Genomic DNA, 22,258 nt, shown 5'->3' on the forward strand with positions numbered 1-22,258 from the left:
CAGGCAGGGGCCGCCGCATCGACACACCCTTCAGGAGAGGAATCTTACTCCGAATTAGACGTCCCTCCTTACACACAGGCAGGGGTCTCCCCATCGACACGTCCCTTATAGGAAAGGAGTCTCACTCCGAATTAGTCCCCCCTCCTTACACACAGATGGGGGCTTCCCCATCGACAGGCAAGACAGATAAGGGCGTCACCTCGAATCGGCTCTCCCCTCATGGGGATAGGGGAAGGGGAGTTCTGCACTGTCACAGATGGAGGGGGTCACCCCACACAGGAGCTTCCTATTGCACACAGATGTGCATGTGGTGGGGGGTCAGCCAGAATCTATTTCCCCCAATTATATAACTCCAAAAAACAGCATTACCAGTCCAAACCTTCAAAAATAAGTAATAATAATACTGGGGTTCTGTTTATTTGCCTCCCCACTTTTGAGCCTTTCTGTGCAGCTGTGAGGCCTAGAAACTTACAAGCTTTTTTTATTTACTTGATAGCCAAGAGTCACATCTACTAATGGGATTCCAGGACCTGGGTGTAGTAAGGGAGGGTTTCTAGCGGCACTCCTAAGAGTATCAATTCAGGGCAACTTGCTTAGAAAGTGGGCTACTCACAGCCCAAGAGTGGGGCACACCAAACTAGTCACAAAGAGCACTTCTAGGGTATGTCTGCATAGCACCCTTATTTCAAAATAGGTTATTTCAGAATTTTTTTCAGAAATAGCTTATTTTGGAATAGCATGTCTACGCTACAGGGAAGCCTCAAAATTAGTCTATGGCAGGCTTCCCTAATGTGGACATACTACCTCAGTTTAGAGCCACAGGAGGCACTAGGGAGTAATTACTTTGAATGGCCCTGGGGCGAAGCTATTTCGAAATAGCTATTTCAAACTAGTAGTAGTGCGGATGCTCCACTACTGCTATTTCAGAATAAGCATTATTCCTCGTGGAATGAGGTTTACAGATTTTGAAATAAGCTGTACTTTATTTTGAATATATTGCGAAATAACGGAATTGCTGTGTAGGCATTTGGATTGTTCTTTCGGAATAACAACCATTATCCCAAAATAATGCTGCTGTGTAGACGTACCCCAAGTGAGTGAGAGTAACTCAAAGAAACACCTTCCAATGTGGGAGTCATCCCCAAACTGGAGAGTGACACCCCAAAACAACCAAATGAGGAGAGAGCATCTAAAATGAGAACAGGATATTCTCTCTGAAAACAGAGGGTTGCTGCTCCACGAATTGTCCCCTGCCAAAAAACTGCATCTTGTATCCTCAAATGAAGCTGAGAAATGAAGGAAAGCTCCAAGTATATGAAGTGGAGTCTACTACTCCAAAATAAGCCAAGTTTCTCCTTTCCACTCGTGTGACTCAGAAGCACTGTAAAATGTTGCATGGAAACACACACACAGCCAAAACTTGCATTGTAAAACAGGTGCTGCTTTAAAAATATCTCGAAATCAATCTTCTTATACTTCTGTGACTGAAAAAATTCCTCCAAACACATATGTTAAAATGGGGCAGAATTCCCCATTTCCAAATAGGATCTGCCCTGTGATGTAATTTATGGTGGCTCCCCACGATTGACTCTGAGCTATTCAGTGGCCCGGAAAAGCTTGACAATAAGCATTCCAGACACTTTCCCTTCTCTGATATTCTCCCATCACATATTCTTTTACTCTTTCAGCATATCTTTCCCCTGGGGACTTAGTATGAGTGGGGAAGGTCCTAGGGCTGCCTACACCAGTCCACCCCTGTACTAGCAGAATTTTTCAGGGCATGTTCTGCCCCCCCTTGAAACTGCCCCCCACCTTATACCACCAGAGGAGTGTAAATGGGGTCATAGTTATGAACCCCACAGTGGCTGGACTAGTGCATCCATTGGTAATGATGACGAAGAAATTTTTTTGGACATTTTAAAACCTAACTTTGTCTTTCAAGAAAATTATTGACTGTATAAGTAAGTAACAAGAGATATTGTCATGGATGTGCAGGAGAATGAACAAACACCAGAAATATTTCTATGGTTTATTTTTTAAAATATGCATTTATTATAAAAATAATTTTATTAACTTCATGACATTTTTTTCCTGGCTCATGGAAAAGAACAGTTTAAAATTGTGGCTGTTGAGGATCTGGGATCAATCCTGTTAAGAACCATATTTTAAACTGTAGAACTCAGCAAGAGAGAGAAACAAATGGAACGATGGTATTGTAAAGTTCTGTCAACACGTAGGCCATGATAAAAAGGCTGAACAGAACTCCCCAAGTTCTAAAGAGGACCTTTGAAATATCGTCCTTTTAAATTCAGATTGATTATGAGCCAGTAATGCATTTCTAACACCTTCTGTAGTGGGAACAAACATACCAAAGCCTCCTTTCATTTGTAGCGACAAGATTAAGGATTTTCATTACATTACCAAAGAGAGAGTGTTCCCCAGAGGAAGAGTTCAAAAGACTGTAAGAACTCTCATAGATTCAAATAAAGAATAAAGTCACCCAAAACACAATTAATTCTTGCTTTTGCTTTTTACAGCCTCACCTATAAACACTACAAGATAAAATGGTAAACATATGCAGCCAGTTGCTTATTTCAATTACACCAGTGTAAATTCAGAAGATGGTACCTACTTCCATGATAATTCACTCTGCATTTACACTGATGTAAACACTCTCAAAAAGTCTATTGCAGGGATTAAAACCTTACGAATACATAACACAACGCAACCAAATAATGCTGATCTGAGAATGAGACCACATGAACAGATTCTGCTGATTTTATTTATACTGAGTAGCAATTACACTAATCATGAATGTTTAGTAGAGTTGGGTTGTCTGTTTGCATTCACCAAACCAAAAGCATTCAGACAGATACCCGTTGACTGAATACTTGGGTCAGGGAATGTACTTTCACTGCTGCAAAAAAGTGAAGCAAAATGGACCAGATGAAAGAAGAGGGAATAATGTGGCTGAAAATGTATGTCTCTGCAAGTTGTGCAGATGCTGGAAAACGATGGATAGGACTGACTCTGCAGTAAAACGATCTTTTCTGCAGCTTGCTCCAGAAGCCTGAGGGCTTGTCTACACGGGGAAACTGACTGGCAGAATTGTAGTGGTATAATTATAATGGTGTAACTCCTCATGTGGACACACTATTCTAGAATAAAGTGATGTTTACTTCAGAACAGTGTCCAAACGGGGGCAGGGCAATACCTGAAGAGGTATAATTTTACCTCTGTGGTGTAGCTGATCAATTTCCCTGGATAGCCAAGCCTAGGGCTACGTCTACACAGCACCCTAAACTCAAAATAAGATATGCAATTTGCATAGTGCAAATTGCGTATCTTACTTCAAATCTATTTTGAAATAGCTTATTGTGAAATTTGGCACATGTACACAGTGCCAAATTTTCAAAATGATGCACTATTTCGAGCCATTCCTTATCCCTCGTCCAATAATGAAATAGCGTACCTGTTATTTTGAAAAATATTTTGAAATAATGGGCAGCTTGTGTAGACACAGGGCTTGTGACTCAGTCCAGTCACAAATTCTTTGTGGCAAAATGCAGGACAACGTAGCACTTTAAAGACTAACAGGATGGTTTATTAGATGATGAGCTTTCGTGGGCCAGACCCACTTCCTCAGATCAAAAGAAATTCTTTGTGATATGAAGAAATTCTTTGTGCATATTTGCAACTGTTTTTTACATGATTATTATTATTTGCTATTTAAATGCCTCAGCGCCCTACTCCTCGACCAGGGTCCCATTGTACCAGGTGCTGTACAAATAGAATAAAGATAGTCCCTTCCTCCAAAGAGCTTACAATCTAAGTATAAAACAGGAGACAACATATGGATACAGGTGGACCAATGAGGAGTACAGGAAACAATAAGACTATATTGATCAGCATAGTAGGCAGAAGTCTCAGTATACCAGCTGCCTAACTCTTGTCCATTTTTGTCTAGGCTTTATTTAATTTTTTTGATTTTTTATGATTTTTTACAAAGGAGAATGTAAGGAAAGATTTAAAGGAAGTTAGTTTTTCAGATATTTACAAGGAGTTTCTCTCTAGCATGAGGGACAGCATAGGAGAAAGCATTAAGGTGGACAGTGGAGAATGGCATTATGGACTGATTGGAGGTTAAACATTATTCAACACTGAAGTTTCACCATCACTTGAACAGAAATGACTAAAAGTTCTGGGATTTCAAATACTTTTTTGCAACTTGTTAGATCTAATTTTGACAACAAACTTCCGTAAAGCCCTTTTTGCTACATAATAGTCATTTTTAGATGTTGCACTATAAATATCCAGCAGCCAAATTCAGGGGTAATATAAATGCTGGTATCACCCCTTGATTTATCCTCCACTCGCCTGTTAATTGTTTTACCTGTTACTCACCTCTTTCCCACCCCTTAACAGTCTAGATTCTTTTACACCTGCTCATCAGAGAATTGTAACTTATGCCATTCTTTGTCATCTTTTAATTTGATCCAAAAATTTTATGTCTCTATTTTTATTGTATACCCAATGCAACAAAATGAGAATGTTTCAATAGGGGAGTCTTAATAAATCAAAGAATTCAAAATCTCATAGTTACTGCTAATGAGGAATTTGAACTAGGCAATGTTCAAGATATTTTAGAGTGCATTGTGTTCAGAAGAAGAATTGTTAAACGCATGAGACTGAAAGAGATGGATTACAGGAAAATTAAATGTAGGGTTTAACTGAGAAATAATCATTTTCTATGAAAGATAATGACTTCTCTTGAGGCTAGTATCAAGATTTATTGACCCAGGAGGTTAATATTGATCAAAACCAAGGCAAGCAAAATATTAGACCTTGAAATAGAGTAATCTTGATATTGAAGTCTTACCACTGCCTGAACAGGTCAATATATCTGGGTGCCAAAGTCTAAGGCTTTGTACACATAATGGTGAAGGATATTAAACATGTCTGACATGTTCTGTGTATAAACTTTTTATTCCCATCAAGCAGCAGTTACTTTATAGCTTTGTCCTTCTTCTATATATAGCCATGCTGAAAAGGTTCAGGCATCACTTAGGTTCCTGATTGCTGCCTTAATGGTCATCTCTCTCAAGTGAAACATACAGCCCTGTACTCTGAATACTCTCAAATAAACCACACCCTTGAGGCACTCATTCAATATATACATTATACTCAGAAAGAGTTCTTTATTACTAGCATCCATAACCAGAATGCTGTTGGTAATGCTGGTACTAAATAATAAGAAAATAAACTTTGAGAAACCTCTGGTGCTTCAACATTCAGATGTGTTACTGTATCCAACAACCCATCTGTAAGCCCAAGGCAGGGGCAAACGTTGAGTTCATAACCCATCTAGCTGACTGGGACAGAGTGCTGAAAGATGGAGTTTGAGCTAGCACTCTGGTCACTATTAGCACCAATTAGGTTCTCCCTGAGACAGCCTACCTGGTCAGGGATGTGCCTGAGTATGAGGCTAGACTGGGGTTAGGAAGTTAAAGAGTGAATTAGCCTATTAATAAGCAAGTAGTTTAAAAAGAGCACAGGAAGGAAGTGCTTGGGGAGGAAGGGAAGGAAGTAGCCAACGAGCACTGGCTAGGGCAAAGGGAGAGTTCTCTAACTGGCAGAAGGATAGAATGATTCTGTGACATTGTAAATAAAATTGCTGAATGGAGCTCCAACCTTGGTGTTGGAACAAAGAGCTAAATTATCATGAGGATAAAAATAGGAAAGTTAACTTCCCCAACAAGCTAGAGGGCATGTAACAGTGCACCCTGGGTGGGTCACTGGCCTCAGGGAGTAAACCTGGGAATTCAAAGCATGAGCCTATCTCAGTTAAAAGATCCAGTACTGAAAGCTAAGGGTATACCCACCCTACAGAGTTTTGTCGGAAAAACGGCTGTTTTTCCCACAAAACGTTAGTTATGTCCACACTGCAATCACACAGGGGTTTTATGGGGTTGGTAATCCTCTTTCAACGAGGAAGAAGCCTTTTTCCGAAAGAGCTCTTTCAGAAAAAGGCGTGTGTGGACGGGGAAGAGGGAGTTCTTTCGAAAGAAGAGGAAAGAGGAAAAAGCACAGGTGCCCTGGTGGCAACTCCGTCCCTAGTAATCACAGCTGAAATGTGAGATAGCTGTGGGCAGATTGCTTTCTCGATGCGCTTTTGTGTGTGGACGCTCTCTTTCGGAAGAAGTTTTTTGGGAAGATCTCTTCCAAAAAAAAAAGGTTCTTCCGAAAGAAGCCTGCAGTCTACACATAGCTTCAGGCTGTAGCAGGCGCTGCCACTTCTATCCGAGGTCCAGCTGTCACTAGCTAAGGAACAGAGCGTCATACTGAAAGGAGTCTGGGTTACCATCACATTTATTTTGCCATTACCTCGCTTCTAGGCTGCCTCAGTCTGACAGGGATCCTTTTCCCTCAACCAGAGGTACAAAATGGGATTCAAAATGTATCCGCTCCCTTATGCCTCGTGAAATGAGGTTTACAGGAGCAGTCGGCAAAGGTGTTCCCTGTCAATCAATCCACGTCTTGACTGCTGCGCTGTGCCGACGATCCCCGCTTCATTGACTATGTTGGGTAGCCTATTTTACATGCCTCTGTCGGCAGAGGCATGTAGTCTAGACATACCCGTACTGTCTACCGTAGCATTACATTGGAGAAGAGTGGCATGTTGCTTAGCCTTGTTTGGAGTCAGTGCAATCCACACAGTGGGGTGAACACCTGGGCGTGGGCAGTTTTAACGGTGGTACCCTCAGAAGGAGAATTTAAGCACAAGAAAGTCCAGCTAGCTACTTAGCTGGTATAATTTGACATCTCTGCTGACATCAGTGCAACATTGCTGATTTACACTGGCTAAGGATCTGACCTAAAATGTGTGTGGCTGTGGTAGTGCCTCTACTTGTGCCACATGCTAATTTCACTACAACTATCTGAATAATTGAATAGCTTTTAATATTGCAGCTGAATGTCAGAATTGCCTGTGCCACTTTTTGCTTCACTTAGGGCCAGAATCTGCAAAGACTTTCACACGTGTTTGACTATAAAATGGGGCCAGTTCCATTGAGGGCAAAAGGCTTATAGTCTGTACAAAAGCTTCAGAGGGATAGCTGAGTTGTCTGTAACAGGAAAGTTTTTCCTATAATCTGTACTGTTAGACATGCACAAATCTCTGCCTACATGTGTAAGCTCTTTTCATTTTAGGTGTGTACAATTCCTAGCACAATGGGACTTTCATCTCTTATTGCTGCCCCTGGGCACTACTGTGATAGAAATGGGTAACTAGTAAAATAATATACTGTAAATATATGAACATGTGGTCTTCAATCCATTCACGTGTTTGATGAAAATAGTTAAAAAAGACAAAGTTTTATTTAAGTTGTTCTGAAGCCTAACAAATCAGCATGAAAACTGTAATATGAAGTATTTATATTTAAAAATACAAACCCAAAATACATTTGCATTACATCTTGTCCATTAATAGCAAATCTTAAATAGTATACCTTAAATACAAACAGTTGTATATAATTTATATTAAATTAATCATCTTGATTCCCTGAATATGATTTGAATAAATCAACTGGATTAATTATTTAATTCATCCATTATAAACAGTTTCTGTATATTGGTATTAAATAAAACACCAATTAACAAATCATTTGCAAACAAATCAGACCCCTACTCTCCACTGGCCAATGTTTGCTTAAAACAGTAACAAAATTATTGGTCTTCACTGAAATAAAAAAAAATACAATTACAGGACAAATAAAGAAACATTATCTGGATCAAGACATTCTAATTGTCCTCATTTTCTTCTTCAGTTTCCAAATTTTGTTTATTGAAATGCAAGTTGTATGTGCTCAGCACACTTTCTTTTTAGGGGGATTATAATAATTCAAGCAAATTTACACATGCTAAATGCAGACTAAAGACCTAATTATATTCGTAGGTATACATCATTCCTAAAATTGGGATACCATTAGGAAGCATCTCATTTAAAGTGCATCGCAGTGTACATGACATTGGTATGTGTCTTATTTACATAAGATCACAGATACTAAAGCAGATATACTTGCTTGGTCACTTGCCAACCGCGCTATGTTCTTGCTCCAGTGCAATTTTGCTTTCCCCAATTTAATCTTAAACACCTCAAGAAATTGGGGGGTTTAGCACAACCAGCAGAGGGGACAGCATGGTTCTAAGGCACATGAGCAGTAGGGCTGACACACGAGTGCAGAGAGCAGGGACCGTGGTTCTAAATGTGAATGAAATCTGTTCCACCTGTGAAAATCATGAGTCATGAGGCAGACCTTGGAGGAGCATAGGGAGATTTAAATCCTCTCCCACAATCCAGGGTCAGTGTGAACCGCTGCGGGTAAGCCCCATCTGTAGCTGCTGTTACTGCTACTCCAGTCTCCATGCCTCTCTGTACAGGTTTGTAGTCATGGGATCTGCCTAGCAACAGATGAGGTGGCCCTTTCCTTGATCTTTTGAAACAGCATATATACAGGTTGCCCTGAGACCTCTCCTGCAGTGCATAAGGGAGGTGTGGCTATTTTTTCATTCCAAGTCAACTGTTTGTACCCTTTTTACTGTGAACATACGCATATAACTTAGCCAGAAGATGCTGGTGTTCGGATGCATGGTTCAGAAGGAAAATTCTTAAGCATATGTTTATGGAAGGGAGCCATTATCTTGAAACTTGCTGAGCTAAACACCTCCACTGCTACGGACTCTAAGGGAAACTTCCTCTAATCACAAGTTCGTTGGAGAGAGATCTTTTTAAGAACTCCTATTGTATCAAGGACCAAGCTGTCAAAAATGTCTTCGGTGACTCTCCTCTTGACAGTTAATTCATCCTCAGCATAATCAGTCCACTGGCCTTCTTCCTTATGGAGCTCCTGAATCTAAAAATATAGCACAGACATGACGTTTACAGCAAGAAACAGGGCTTGATCTTGAAAGGTGCTGAACAGTTGGTTCCCTATTCAGAAAAGCACCTTCGCACTAGGGATGTAAGCGACTAGTCGACTTGACTAGTCACTTCCGCCACCTTGCAGCCTCTATCAGGGTATGTCTACACTGCCACCCTAGTTCCAACTCCTCCTGCAATGAGGAGTAACGGTAATTCGAATTAGGAGCTTTAATTCCAGCTACCTAGTCTGTGCTGCGTGTAGCCACGGGCAGGGAGTTCGAACTACGGGGCATTTAAAAATGGCGGCACCCGGGAACATGCAAATAAAGGCCGGGATATTTAAATCCTGGGCTTCATTTGCAAGTTTGAATGCCTACATTAGCCACCCTAGTTAGAACTAGAGTGGCAGTGTAGACATACTCAGAGACAGGCAGCAAGGGGGCAGAGCAGGAGCTGGTGCGGGGGGGGGTCAGCTTAAAAGTCAGTTCCCCCCAGCGCCATCTCTGTAGGGGCGGGAAGCAGGAGCGCAGCTGGGAACTGGGGGTGCGTCCACCTTTGAAATGCAGCAAGCGCTCTGCTACATTTCAAAAGTAGAAGCGCCACGGGAGCAGGGGGCAAGCAAGGGACTCAAGCAGTCCCCCTCTGGCCCTGCGCTCCCTGCTTTTTATATGTACAAGAGCCGTCCCAGAGGGGACTCTTGTACATTTCAAAAGCAAAGCCTGTGCAAGGAGCACGGGGCCAGCAGGGGACTCAAGCAATCTCAAGCAGTCTTGTACATTTCAAAAGCAGGGAGCACGGGACCAGCAGCAGTCCACCGCTGGCCCCGTGCTCCCTGCAATGCTTCCACCTTTGAAGTGTAGCAAGAGCCGCTAGGGTTCTTGCTACATTTCAAAGGCAGAGGTGCCCTTAACAACTAATTGCATCGACTATTCGATTACAAATTACATCATAGAATCATAGAATACTAGGACTGGAAGGGACCTCGAGAGTCATCGACTCCAGTCCCCCGCCCTCATGGCAGGACCAAGTACTGTCTAGACCATCCCTGATAGACATTTATCTAACCTACTCTTAAATATCTCCAGAGATGGAGATTCCACAACCTCCCTGGGCAATTTATTCCAGTGTTTGACTACCCTGACCGTTAGGAACATTTTCCTAATGTCCAACCTAAACCTCCCTTGCTGCAGTTTAAGCCCATTGCTTCTTGTTCTATCCTCAGAGGCCAAGATGAACAAGCTTTCTCCCTCCTCCTTATGACACCCTTTTAGATATCTGAAAACTGCTATCATGTCCCGCCTCAATCTTTTCTAAACTAAACAAACCCAGTTCCTTCAGCCTTCCCTCATAGGTCATGTTCTCTAGACCTTTAATCATTCTCGTTGCTCTTCTCTGGACCCTCTCCAATTTCTCCACATCTTTCTTGAAATGCGGTGCCCAGAACTGGACACAATACTCCAATTGAGGCCTAACCAGTGCAGAGTAGAGAGGAAGAATGACTTCTCGTGTCTTGCTCACAACACTCAGGTTAATGCAGCCCAGAATCATGTTTGCTTTCTTTGCAACAGCATCACACTGCTGACTCATATTCAGCTTGTGGTCCATTATAACCCCTAGATCCCTTTCTGCCGTACTCCTTCCCAGACAGTCACTTCCCATTCTGTATGTATGAAACTCATTGTTCCTTCCTAAGTGGAGCACTTTGCATTTGTCTTTATTAAACTTCATCCTATTTACCTCAGACCATTTCTCCAATTTGTTCAGGTCATTTTGAATTATGGCCCTATCCTCCAGATTAGTCGCAACCCCTCCCAGCTTGGTATCATTTCTCTGTGTCATTAGCAATTCCTCTGTGTCACATGCTTCAAGTTAAACATCTGTTTCAATTCTTTGCTGGTGCAAGGCCTGGCTGCTCAGCACCTTGCAGGACTGAGCCATGTGAGCAGACTGAGTTCATTTCCATCTGAATGAAAAGCTAATTCAAGGCCAAAACCCTGGAATTTTTGAGAACTGCTATTCCCATTGAAAACAACCACTCGACCAGGCACTTAGATCAATCACCTGAGCCTCAGTGTTTTGCCAATGCTGGATTATTGTTTTAAATATAAAGATAGCAGAGTCATACCACTCAATAAGTTGTTGTAACTAAATATAGAAAAGCGTCAGTAAGGATTGCAAATGTAATATATACACAATACAGCCCATCTCCATTACGCTTACCAGAATCAGATCTACTCGGTCCCTTTTACAGTTTCCATACTTAGTCATTTTAAAGAGCTTCTTCTTCATCTCCAAGCTGTTTTTTTCCAAGTTCATTATCTTAACAATTTCTCCCTGAATAAATGACTTTAAAATAATAATAATAAAGCTGACCTGTGATGCTGTGGATATAAGATTTGACACTGATTTGGAAGTTGCAAATGAGCGATGTGGATTTAATCTATGAAATCCAGATTCAAAATCTGGAAATGTCCCCAGGTTAGTGGATATGATATGGGATGGCTTAAGGTCATCCTTACAGAAAAATACACTTTCAAAATGAGAATACTTAAAAAGAGTGGTTTCCAATCTTTTTGATACTGGGGACCAGTAAACCCATTCACAAGCTTTTGGAGGACCGGTAACATGTATTTGCATATTTGCATATTCATTAAGTAAATGATGAATATGCAAATAAATTGTTTCTGGTCCTCCCAAAGCCCCCAGTGCCAACAGGAGCGGGCCTGGTCGACTGCCTTGGGTGGTCTCCCAACCCCAACCCCAAGGTATCTACTTCACCCGTGTTTGGAACCGGTAAGGTTAGGAGGTCCCTCTCAGGCCTGCCAGGTGACTCGGCTCCTATGGGCCCTGGAGGTGGGGTGAGTAGTCCTGTGTCCTCTCCCCCAGTCGCGCCTGCGTTCAGGGGTGAAACCGCGGGCCGCATCCTGCCCCGGGGCATGTCGCTGGCCCTACCTGTCTGGCAAGTTATTCCCTCCCTCCCCTCCCGGCCCCAATCCCAGTCGCTTTATCGGCTGGCGCCAGCTCCCCCAGCTGCATCTGGCGCCAGGCATTCTGCATCGGTGTGCATGGCGCCCGGCCTTCTCCCTGGGTCCTAGCACCCGCCGGATATAGCCCCGCCACCCGGGAGTATGCCTGGCAGAGACGCTGCCACGGTGGGCTCTCTCCCAAGTATCATGCACAAAAAATTTTCTGAGGACCGGTATTTTTTTTCTAAGGACCCGTACTGGGCTGCGGACCACAATTTGGGAAACGCTGCTTTAAGAGGTACACCTCAGATTTTCAAAACTAAGAGATTGAGAGGCCCAATTCCCATTTCCTTTACCACAAAAACTCCTCCAGACAGTAGAAAATGTGCCTGCAGCTTAATTATATAAATAATCAAATCGCTTTGGAAGTCTATGTGCTATGGGAATTTTTGGATTAGCTGCCTACCTTATTCTATTTTTATGCATACGTTTCAGATCAACCCCCTCCTATCATCACTTGTTTTAAGTGTCATGCCACCACCTTCCTTGCCTGACTGTCGTACGTTCCCTCACCACTTCACTCATCACACACTCAGAGTTTCATTATGGTGCATGTTCCACGATGTACCTTAACCTCACTGACATCGGTTTTTGTTCGGATGTGTCTGGAACAGCGAGGACCCACGTTTTCTTGGAGCCATGGAAGAGGATTTGGATTTGCTGTGCCCTGACATTCTGCGTGTAGCAGCTCGCGAGTTAAATCAAATATAACCTGGAGCAAAGAAGAAACATAACAGCAAAATAAACTGAATCTGCCCCTGCTAGTTTTCCAAAAGTTAATTTAGGGCTGGGAAAGAGGGCCAGACTGACAGCCTTGGAGTCTCCAGACTCAATGAAAGATTGCCACACCCAGTCTGGATTTCTGACATCTCTAAAGTGGGTATGGTTATGCCACCCTCTGGTGGCCAATAATCTATAGAATAAATGAACCCTAATACTAATCTCTAGCAGCCCAGCACTATCTGAGCACCTACTTATGCTTGGTTTAGTTTGGTTTGGTGAAAGGAAGGTGTTGAGACCTACCCAGAATATGTCAAATGAGCACCAGTTTAATTGTAAGTGGAAAGGAAAGGCAGCATTGTGAGATACAGGAGATGTACGATAAAAAGACGAAATTTGATTGGATGAACAACAGTAACCCCACTTTTAGGGAAGTAAGTAACACAAACAGCAATATGCAACAAAGTGCTAATTACCCCAAATGGAGCAAACAAAAGTTTTGAAAGGGCAGAACGAGACAACAAAAATCTAACGTCAGCAATTGTCAGGTGAGTGGAGGAATACTAAAATACCGAAACAGGGTATATAAGATTGGATGGAACAGACCAAGAACGGACGGGTTGCGAATCCAAAAAGCTAGGTCTGATCAACCAGGGCTCCCTCCCCGGCGCTGAATCTCACTGCCGCACATAATCTCCGAAAGGGGAACAACACCGGTCATAAGTTGCAATAAAAATCCAAAAAAGGAGACACATAAAGAAAAGAATATCTCCTGAATTTAAACAATGCTTCTATCTTTCTTAATGTAAGTATTATATATTTGATAACTCCACAAATTGTTTAAAGGTAAATCTGGAGGATATATCTGTAGGAGGAGATATTATTTCTTGTTTTTTAACTCTACTGTTTTTCTACTTTTTATTTGTATATTACACTGTTTTAAAAGAATCAAAGATAATGAATTGATTTAAATGGAAAATTAATTATAAAGTAAATAGAAAAATAAAAATCTTTGTTTGATCCTAACAAGAAGTATTCCTCTGTCTGTAGTTTCAAATCCTTTTAAGAACCAAAACCCAGTTACCAAAAGGTTTCGATGAATGGTTTAGTTATTGTTGCTCTTTTGTATGTAATAGTGAACAGAAAGGATCGGAAAAACAGGTTGATTTTGTATACATCCCAACAGACAAACAAAATAATTGTCTCAGATTAGTGTAATCTCTATTTTATTTCACAATATCTTAATAGAAATAATGTTTTAACTCTTCATTTTTCTGTACCTATTTTGATCTCTCTTTGGCTATGTCTACACTGAACGCTTATTTCAAAATAGCAGAGTGCGCATCTACACAGCAAGCCTATTTCAAAACAATTTTGAAATAACGGGCTTCTTATTCCAACTTCTATAATCCTCATTTCACAAGGAGTAAGGGAAGTCAAAGGAAGAGTGTTCTTCCTTCGACTTTTGGCACTGTCTCCACAGCAGGAAGTCGAATTAAGCTACTTCAACTTCAACTATGCAATTAACGTATCTGAAGTTGCGTATCTTAACTCGATTTTAGCCGGCAGCTTAGACATACCCTTTGTGTGCACTAAATATTGTGGCATCTTTGTTAAACCTGATCAAAATTCCACATCTCTTGGAGGGTAATAAAAAGAGTTCTGATTACACTGGGGATGAAGACTCGTTCTCTGATGATGAGAGCAGGTACACTTAGATTGAAATTAGGCACTCCTTGAAATGAAATTTTCATTTTAAAATAATCTGGGAAAAGTAAACTGCAGTTAATGCTTTAAAAGTACCTGGCTGTAAATCCTCTTGCTTTCTCCTTCCAGATCGTCATCTGAGATGTCATTGCATTCAAAATCTTTTGGCACATGGATCCTGCTAGAATGTGAACAAATAGTTTGAGGAGTCCATAGTTTATCTACTGCATAGGCAGACAGTATCTTAACATGTGAACTATTAGGTGGTACCACCAAAGGAACTTCCATTGTTTTCTTCCAAGGAGCTGAATGCCAGTGATCTGATCTGTATTGAATTTGCCTTTGAGTTTTCATCTCTTTGGCATGCCGGATGGAATTTAGCGGATCAGAATCTTCAGAGCTTCCAAAAACACCAGCATCAAGGAGCTGAAAAGAAAAGAAAAGAAAAGAAAAGAAAGAGACATTTACATTTCTACATAAAAGCTAAGAACCAGATTCCAGTATTACTGACTCTGAAGCAAATGTACATTAATGCTGCACAAAAGTTTTAACTGTAACTGTCTGACTCCATGCACAACCTAACACCCACACACGTGCTGGCCGCAGGAGTACTTTGCACGTGATGGAGTTACTCTACGATGGGTCAGGATGAGCATGGCCTATGCAAGAATCACAGTGAGATTGTCCGCTGATCTTTAATTGCCTCTCTGGAATGCCCCTCCCCTCCAGAACACTGCCTAGAGGCTGAAAGGGAGCAGACTCCGGATTCCCTTGCACAAAGAATTTGGCCCTAACTATTGGACTCTTGACATTATGTAACTTACTGATGGCAAAAAACAACGGGACAAGCAAAAGCCCTGTCCAGTTACCCAACTGCAAGAGCAAGGCCTAAATAGATACATCTAAAAAAAACCCTCCTGAATTTCTACTTACTGACAAGGTGCCTTGAGGCAACTCAGAAGATTCTCGAACCATCGCATCTGCTTTAGCTCCTTGTTTCCTTTTAATTTTTTTATATTCTTTAACTGAATCATCTACAACTTTAGAAACAATGTTTTCTGCTACGGTTTGTGCTGCGTGGGGTCCAGGAATGCCAAGTGTGTCCAGGTCACACAGTAAGACATCAAAAACTGCAGCAGATTGCGCTGATAAGTTAGTGCTGAGGTTAGTGCCTCTTTTTTTGAGGCTTTTGACGTGATTTTGCAGCTCTCTTTCAAAGGCACGCTTATATTTATGTTCAGTCGTGTCAGAAAATGCAGTTAAAGTGCCACACTGGAGGTTTTTGGTGAGTTTGCTTGAGATACCATCAGCTCGTTTACCTCTTTCTTGATCTTTCAACAAGCAGCTAATATATTTGCTCTTGTTTACTTCTTCTGTGTTACTGTCCTCATTTCTCATTGGAAGCACATCTACAATTGACTTTTGCTTTACAAGGGTCCACCCTCTTGTTTCTTTATCTGGTTCTAGATGTACTAAGTGAACTTCACAAGGGAATTCATTGGACATATACTGATCTTCTGGTGGCATGGGCATGTGTGATCTAAACTTGCTTTCTTCCATTGCTGAACCTCTTATGCTGTCTGTATCTTTGGATCTCTGCTCTCTATATTCTGGTCCCTGCTGGTTATCATCTGTACATTTGTAGTCCCCTCTGGATGCTCCATCATCAGAAAATGAATCTTCATCCCCAGTGTAACCAGAACTTTTGTCATTACCCTCCAAAAGATGTGAAATTTGATCCGGTTTGACAAAGATGCCACAATATTTAGTGCACTCAAAGTATTTCACTCCTCCATAAGTTCCATCATGATCGCCTTCCGGTTTGTCAAGTGCCACGCCAGCCCAATAACCTTCATCAAAATGGGTACATCCCTTGAACAGCAGGGTACCTGGCTGGATGTGCTTCACTAATACTCTGTCTCCAACTTCAAATGCTAATAAAGGGTCATCATTGTCTTCCCAAGCTTTGGATAGAGTTAAGAAGGGCTTGCTTCGTTCCTTTACATGTCCTAGCTTTGTAATGGCTTGACCTGAAGAAATGGGAATTGACACACCGAGCGAGACTAGAGGCTGTAATGTTGTCTCATTTCCTGCTGTCACGTGTTCAGATAAGTCCTTCTTTCTGCCTGAAATAACATCTTCACCCCAACAGCATCCAGAGACAGTTCCATCCTGAGCTGAAGAAACATTCAACAGCTCTGGAGACGGCGAGGGCAGTTCTTCAGGCACAGGGCTGTGCCATGCTGAGAGTGTCTCGTCCATGTGACCTGACACGACTTCTTTCCGAGAATGGTGTGAATCGCTCATCTCTGAGAATGTCATTTGTTCTGGTGGAGAAGGGAAGTCTTCCGTGCCGAAGCTAGTGTCACCACTTTTTACCCCCCCTCCCTCTTCGGGGGAGGTGGGAAGGTCCTCGCTGGACAATGAGAAATCATTTTTATTAGACAATGGCAAGTCGGCACTTCCGTAGGACAGCACATCATCAACAGGAGACAGTATTTCTGACAAGGCATCGTTATCAATTGGAGGCAGAACCTCATCACTGATAAAGATCATATCATCTGCACTCTCAGCAGGGCAGCACTTTGCTTGTGACAGCTGTTTTTTGGAGGAGATAGAACTAAGTGGCACCATCTCAGACTTCTTGGAGGTTTGGCCTCCCGTTGCCGCGTTATTTTGATTTGGGGCAGCTGCCCTTTGCAAGGTTCGATTGTCACATGAACTGGCTTGAGCTTCTGTAGGAGCCTCTTCAGAACTGGTGGGCATTGATAAGTGCGGAGAAGCAATTTCGTTTGGTTTGTTGGATATGTGTCCTTCAGTTAAAGGTTCTGCATGATTAGTTTTAGCTTCTTCTAAACCTGACACGTCTCTGGAGCCCAACGAAGAGTCTACAGAAAACAATGGCATTTGATCGTTTGTCATGGACGTTGTAGGTGGAAGCAATGTACAGTTATTGATCTGCTCAGGAACAACAGCTAGATGCTTCAGGGAACTTTCAGCTGGCAACCACATAAACGCTACTTTATGCGGCCCAACGGATACTTTGAAACTTTCACCCTCCTCTTCCGCTTGGCTAGTTTCAGAAACCGAATTTTGTTGTCCAAAGGGCTCCTCGGTACAAAAGTCATAATGATACGATAAGGAGCTAGTTGATGAATCTGCATCCTGCTCAGATTTTCCCGGAGAGGGGATCTTGTTTACGCTGCAGTTTTCTGAGCAAGGCGGTAATGCTGAAGCTTCCACGTATGACTTACGTCTTCCATCGGCAGGGCTATCAAACCGTAAGGAAAATGGTTCTTCTCTCCCTAAGGCGATTAGTGTTGGCTTTTGGCTGTTTGAGGCAGTGACAGAATGTGATTCATAAGCACGCTCATATTCTGAAACATCTCCAAGGCGTTTTTCAGAGCCATGACAGAGCGATGAGGCCTCACGATTGCAATCATCACGGGGCACTTGTTCATCACATACATCACTGGATAATAACTCATTTCCATCACTTACTGCTCTCTGTGCCTTTGTCAAAGGGTTAGGAAACACATCATCATCATCACCACCACCAGACAGTTCTTGCTGGATGGTAAACTCCTCAGGGATGCTGTTATCGATGGCCTCCGCTTCTAATTCAGAGGCTGAAACGGAGCTTTCTGAGAGACTGATCCGAACCGCAGACACTCTGTGAAATTCAGGGAGGGAATGGTAGGAGTTTACGCTCTCACATCGCGGAGATGAGTCATGTGATTTAGGGGATGCTGGTCCCTCTGAACATGCTTCCAAAGCAGGCTCGTCATCAGGGAGATCCTCCAGCTGATTGCTCTCGAATTTAATCAACTGATTGTCCTCAGCAGGATTTTTGTCACATGGGGCAAATACTATCACTTCTACTTCTTCTTCTTCTTCAGTGACTGGAACATCTGCCAAAATCAGCCATCATTACCATCATGTCATTTTATTTTAAATGATTACTGTCGAGTAATTGGGCCTTCAAATCTTGCGATCCTTTACTGCTCGGACCTTTGTTCCCTGACTTCAAACGCTCTCAGCCTGGGAGTGTCTGTGGGGAGCCAGCTGCAGGACTGGGGACCTGTTCTTTTTTTGAATTTTATTCTGTTGTTTGCAAGTATCTTTTAAAACTCACAAACAATATTTCTCACCCCCCACTATTGACTTTTTCCATCTGGCAAATACAATTTTTTGTGTGTAATGTATATGTTGTAATTTCCTGTTCAAGCTACACCTACTAGTCACAGTTGTATTTTTCATTTCCAAGTCAATAACACTCACTGTGCAGTCAAGGTATGCACTATTTTGAATATCACATTGTACATAAATTTAACATAGGCCAGATAACACTGAAGAGCGAAATAATATAACGAGTGAGCAAATACAATAACCTCCAGCATGATGAATCTGAAGGATTTAAATCCACAACATTCACCACCAAATCACTGACTCCTAGGCTGTGTCTACACTGGGCCACTTAATCCGGAAAATCAGCCGCTTTTCCGGAATAAGCTGTGAGCTGTCTACACTGACCGGAGTGCTGGATTGCTGTGTGGACGCTTGCATTGTTATTTGGGAGTAACGGCTGCTATTCCGAAATAACGCTGCTGTGCAGACGCACCCAGAGAGACAGAGGCACAGCAAGCTTGGAAGGGCCTGAAAAAAGACCAAGGTAGGATGAAATTCATGGAGACAGCAAAACTTAGCTGCTCACCGCAAAGTCCCTGCCTAGACTGAAACCCAAAGGAGAGGAAGGATCTAGGGTCTCTTCTGGTCCATTTGATCAGCTGGTGTGGAAACTCCCTGACACAAGGGGAAGAAGAACCATTGCGTTTAGAGCTAGACCTCCAGGGGGAAAGCCCAGGGAGGCACCCCTGCAGAAGAATAGAAGGACATCCCTGCAGAGCCTGGGAAGGGGTGAAGAGTCCACAAATGAGTGAACCTGGTTAGCAGCAAAGAGTTCTGTTTATCTGAGTCTGGAAGGGCCGAGGCCGAAGATGACTTGACTGGAAGGATGAGCCTGGTCATGCAAGATCTGGAGCCACTGTTGAGAGGGAGGAGAGTCTGGTATCCCCACATCCAGCCATAAGGGGGCGCACCAGCCCTGAGCCAACTCTCCTACCATAGTACACTAACCCACAGACTTTATGGCAAAAAATCGTTTGTTTCTTACCGTGCAGTGGAAGGATTTTAGACATCCGGAGGTGTTTTACACCCATGTAAGTGATGTCTGATTCTTGTCTGGAGTCCACATTTGTCCTGAAAATACAGTCACATGCTCACTGGATTTAAAGCATCCTTCCACTGAGTTTAGGAAGAATTTGGTATCCATTAGCATTTAAATCTTGTTTTCAGGTGATGTTAATGAATGCTGGTGTAATATTAAATATCCCAGTCATTGTCTATGCACAATAAATAAATGCTCTGTTAAAGACAAAATGGTATTTCTTATTCTTTAACTGTGTTCTCGGACACTGATTCAAAGTCTTTGCAAGTCAATGGGAATCTTTCTACTGACTTGAGAGGGTTTTGGATCAGCTCTTAGCAGTAATGTCTTACACAAATTAACTGGAAGTCAATGCACATTTTTGCTTCTATGAAGGTTACTTTATCAGACCCATAAAATTATTCTGCATAAACAAACTGTCAGTTTCGATGGGAAGAGTTAATGCTTTCAGTATCCCGACCCATTATGGTGCATTATATATGATCTTCAGACACGTGTGCTATAAGCATAAATTAGGGCCAAATGCTCCCTTGGTTGCATGGCTCTATGGCTCCTAACAGCTTCACTGGGATTTCCATACTGGCATCCAAGTGCAGGACTTGGCCCTTACATCCAAGTTTGTTAACCTGGAAGAACAATTCACTCTGGTTGCTCAGCTGTAATTTCATATCCTATTCCAGTCTGTTGCTTTGAGTTTACTGTGATTCAACTGCTCTGGAAATCAAGGTTGACCTGAGCAGTCACTCAGGATGCGTCTACACTGCACCTGCAGAGTGAAATAAGCGACGCAATTTGAGCTATGCAAATTGCATAGCTTATTTCAAGTCAATTTCAAAATAGCTTATTTTGAAATTTGGCGCTGACTACACAGCACTTATTTCGAAACAACCCGCTATTCCGAAACATCTCTTACTCCCAGTGGAATGAGGTTTGCAGGGACGTCAGAACAGCGAGCTCATTATATTTTGAAATAACAGGCGTGTTTAAAAGACTCGGAATAGCTATGTCGGGATATCCCAAGATAGCGCTGCAGTGTGGACGTAGCCTCAGTGACCAAGGGGTCCCCCCTGGAGCTACACAATAGATGGCTGCACCCAGGGCCGGCCCAGAACATTTTGGCACCTGAGGCGGGGAGCTCAACTGACTCCCCCTCGCTTGGGCCAAAACTTTGAAAGGTCTCAATTCTGCCTCCTTCCTGTTCTACTCCTCGCATGGCCCTGCTCTGCTACCTACACATGCACCAGCAGCAGACACAATTTTCTATACTCTGGGTTGTAGTGGCTCCCTTCCACAGTTTGGCACCTGGGGCGGCCGCCTCAGTTCGCCTCATGGTAGGGCCAACCCGGACTGCACCCCTCCCCCCCCCAGCCCAAAGAACGGCACTGGAGCTGTTCTGTGCTTTTCCCTTGGGGTGAGGGGAAAAGGCTGGTGGGTCCCTGCAGAGCTCCATGACACACAAGGTGAGCAGACCCCCATGCAGGGTCCCCATATTCTGTTTCCCCCTTTCTGCAGTAAAACCAGCCACTGGCATTGCATCAGGGCTCTCTGAGGCCCTCCCAAGTTGGGGCAGGGGTCGATCCTTTGGGAGTGACACGGAATATGCAGCAGAAGTCCGTGCTCTCAGGGGTTAAGGTACCTCTGCTCCTCCGACCGCCTTCCTTTTCCTGTCTGTGCTTCCACTGCTGAGGTTCCATCAGAAATCGACCTTAATCCTCTGTCGCCATCGTTAGCCTGCAAGGGCCCCGGGTCAGAGACAAAGGAAGTAGGAGTCACATTGAGTATGTCGGAGAAATAGAGAATAGATATGGAGAGCTGCCACAGTAAGCCAACCTATCCGATTTAAGAGTGTGGGCGGTGGGTGAAGGCCCAGCTGGGGAAGGCAAGCCCAGCACCGCCCCTTCCTCTTGCGGCCCCGCCCCTTCCTCTCGCGGCCCCGCCCCTTTAGCAACCTTCCCTCTGTGGAGCTAAACCCCACCCAATCCCAGCCCAATCCTTCCTGGCCACTTGGAGGCATGGGGCTGCCATACTGTGACCCCAGCCTCAGCTTTTCCGGGCAGCCAGGGAGCCGGGCTGCTGAGCTGCGACCCCAGCCTTTCCAGGCCCCTGGGGAATTGGGCTTCCATGCCATGGTCCCAGCCTTCCCCGGCGACTGGAGAGCATAAATAGTTTTGGGAAGGCAATGCCTTCCTTTGTCTGCATTACCTGCCACCCACATTTAAGAGCCATGCGTTAACATACTGCAACAAAGGACCAGCACAAAGAGTTGGCTTTTATGCCAACCTCGAGTCCATGCTGTCATGCTGGCCGATTGGGAGGATTTATTTGGTTGCATGTTTATCGGTGGAAAAGCCATTTTCAAAACATAAATACCAGCCTAGCCACACACCTCATATGGCCTGCACCAGCCTTCCTCTTCCCCCGCAGTCTCCTGACTTCCTTCTTGCTCCTCATGCACCTTTTCCATTGTCAGAGAATCACTGTCTAATGCTTCCACTGAGGCTGAGGTAGCATGACCTGCAATGCACAGATAATGGGACTCCGAAGGAAGAATAAAAGGCCCTGTGTTCTATCGCAGCGGCACCATGCTAGCTCTACCCAGGGGAATATAAAATGCCAGATGTTTAGTTCTGCTTTTTTGTCCATTGCAAGCAAGGATAT

At 43.2% G+C, this 22,258-nt stretch overlaps 1 protein-coding gene and 1 long non-coding RNA gene across 2 annotated transcripts in view; one reads left to right on the plus strand and one right to left on the minus strand.

The window, feature by feature from the left end:
* Nucleotides 1-2,087: 2,087 nt before the first annotated feature.
* Nucleotides 2,088-22,258, minus strand: part of CCDC187 (coiled-coil domain containing 187) — an 88,188-nt gene continuing 68,017 nt past the window's right edge. The window contains 8 exon segments of the mRNA XM_089772849.1: nucleotides 2,088-8,912; nucleotides 11,141-11,266; nucleotides 12,515-12,658; nucleotides 14,470-14,799; nucleotides 15,307-18,284; nucleotides 19,547-19,632; nucleotides 21,237-21,331; nucleotides 21,987-22,114. Coding sequence (XP_089628975.1) covers nucleotides 8,757-8,912; nucleotides 11,141-11,266; nucleotides 12,515-12,658; nucleotides 14,470-14,799; nucleotides 15,307-18,284; nucleotides 19,547-19,632; nucleotides 21,237-21,331; nucleotides 21,987-22,114 — 4,043 coding nt within the window. The 3' untranslated portion in view covers nucleotides 2,088-8,756.
* LOC149521751 (uncharacterized) lies at nucleotides 13,103-14,830 on the plus strand. Its single transcript, XR_016347762.1, has 2 exons — nucleotides 13,103-13,214; nucleotides 14,503-14,830. It is a non-coding gene; the product is annotated as an uncharacterized LOC149521751 (long non-coding RNA).

Source organism: Pelodiscus sinensis, chromosome 23, assembly GCF_052426305.1.
Source record: "Pelodiscus sinensis isolate ZL-2025 chromosome 23, ASM5242630v1, whole genome shotgun sequence".
Classification (NCBI taxonomy): domain Eukaryota; kingdom Metazoa; phylum Chordata; order Testudines; family Trionychidae; genus Pelodiscus; species Pelodiscus sinensis.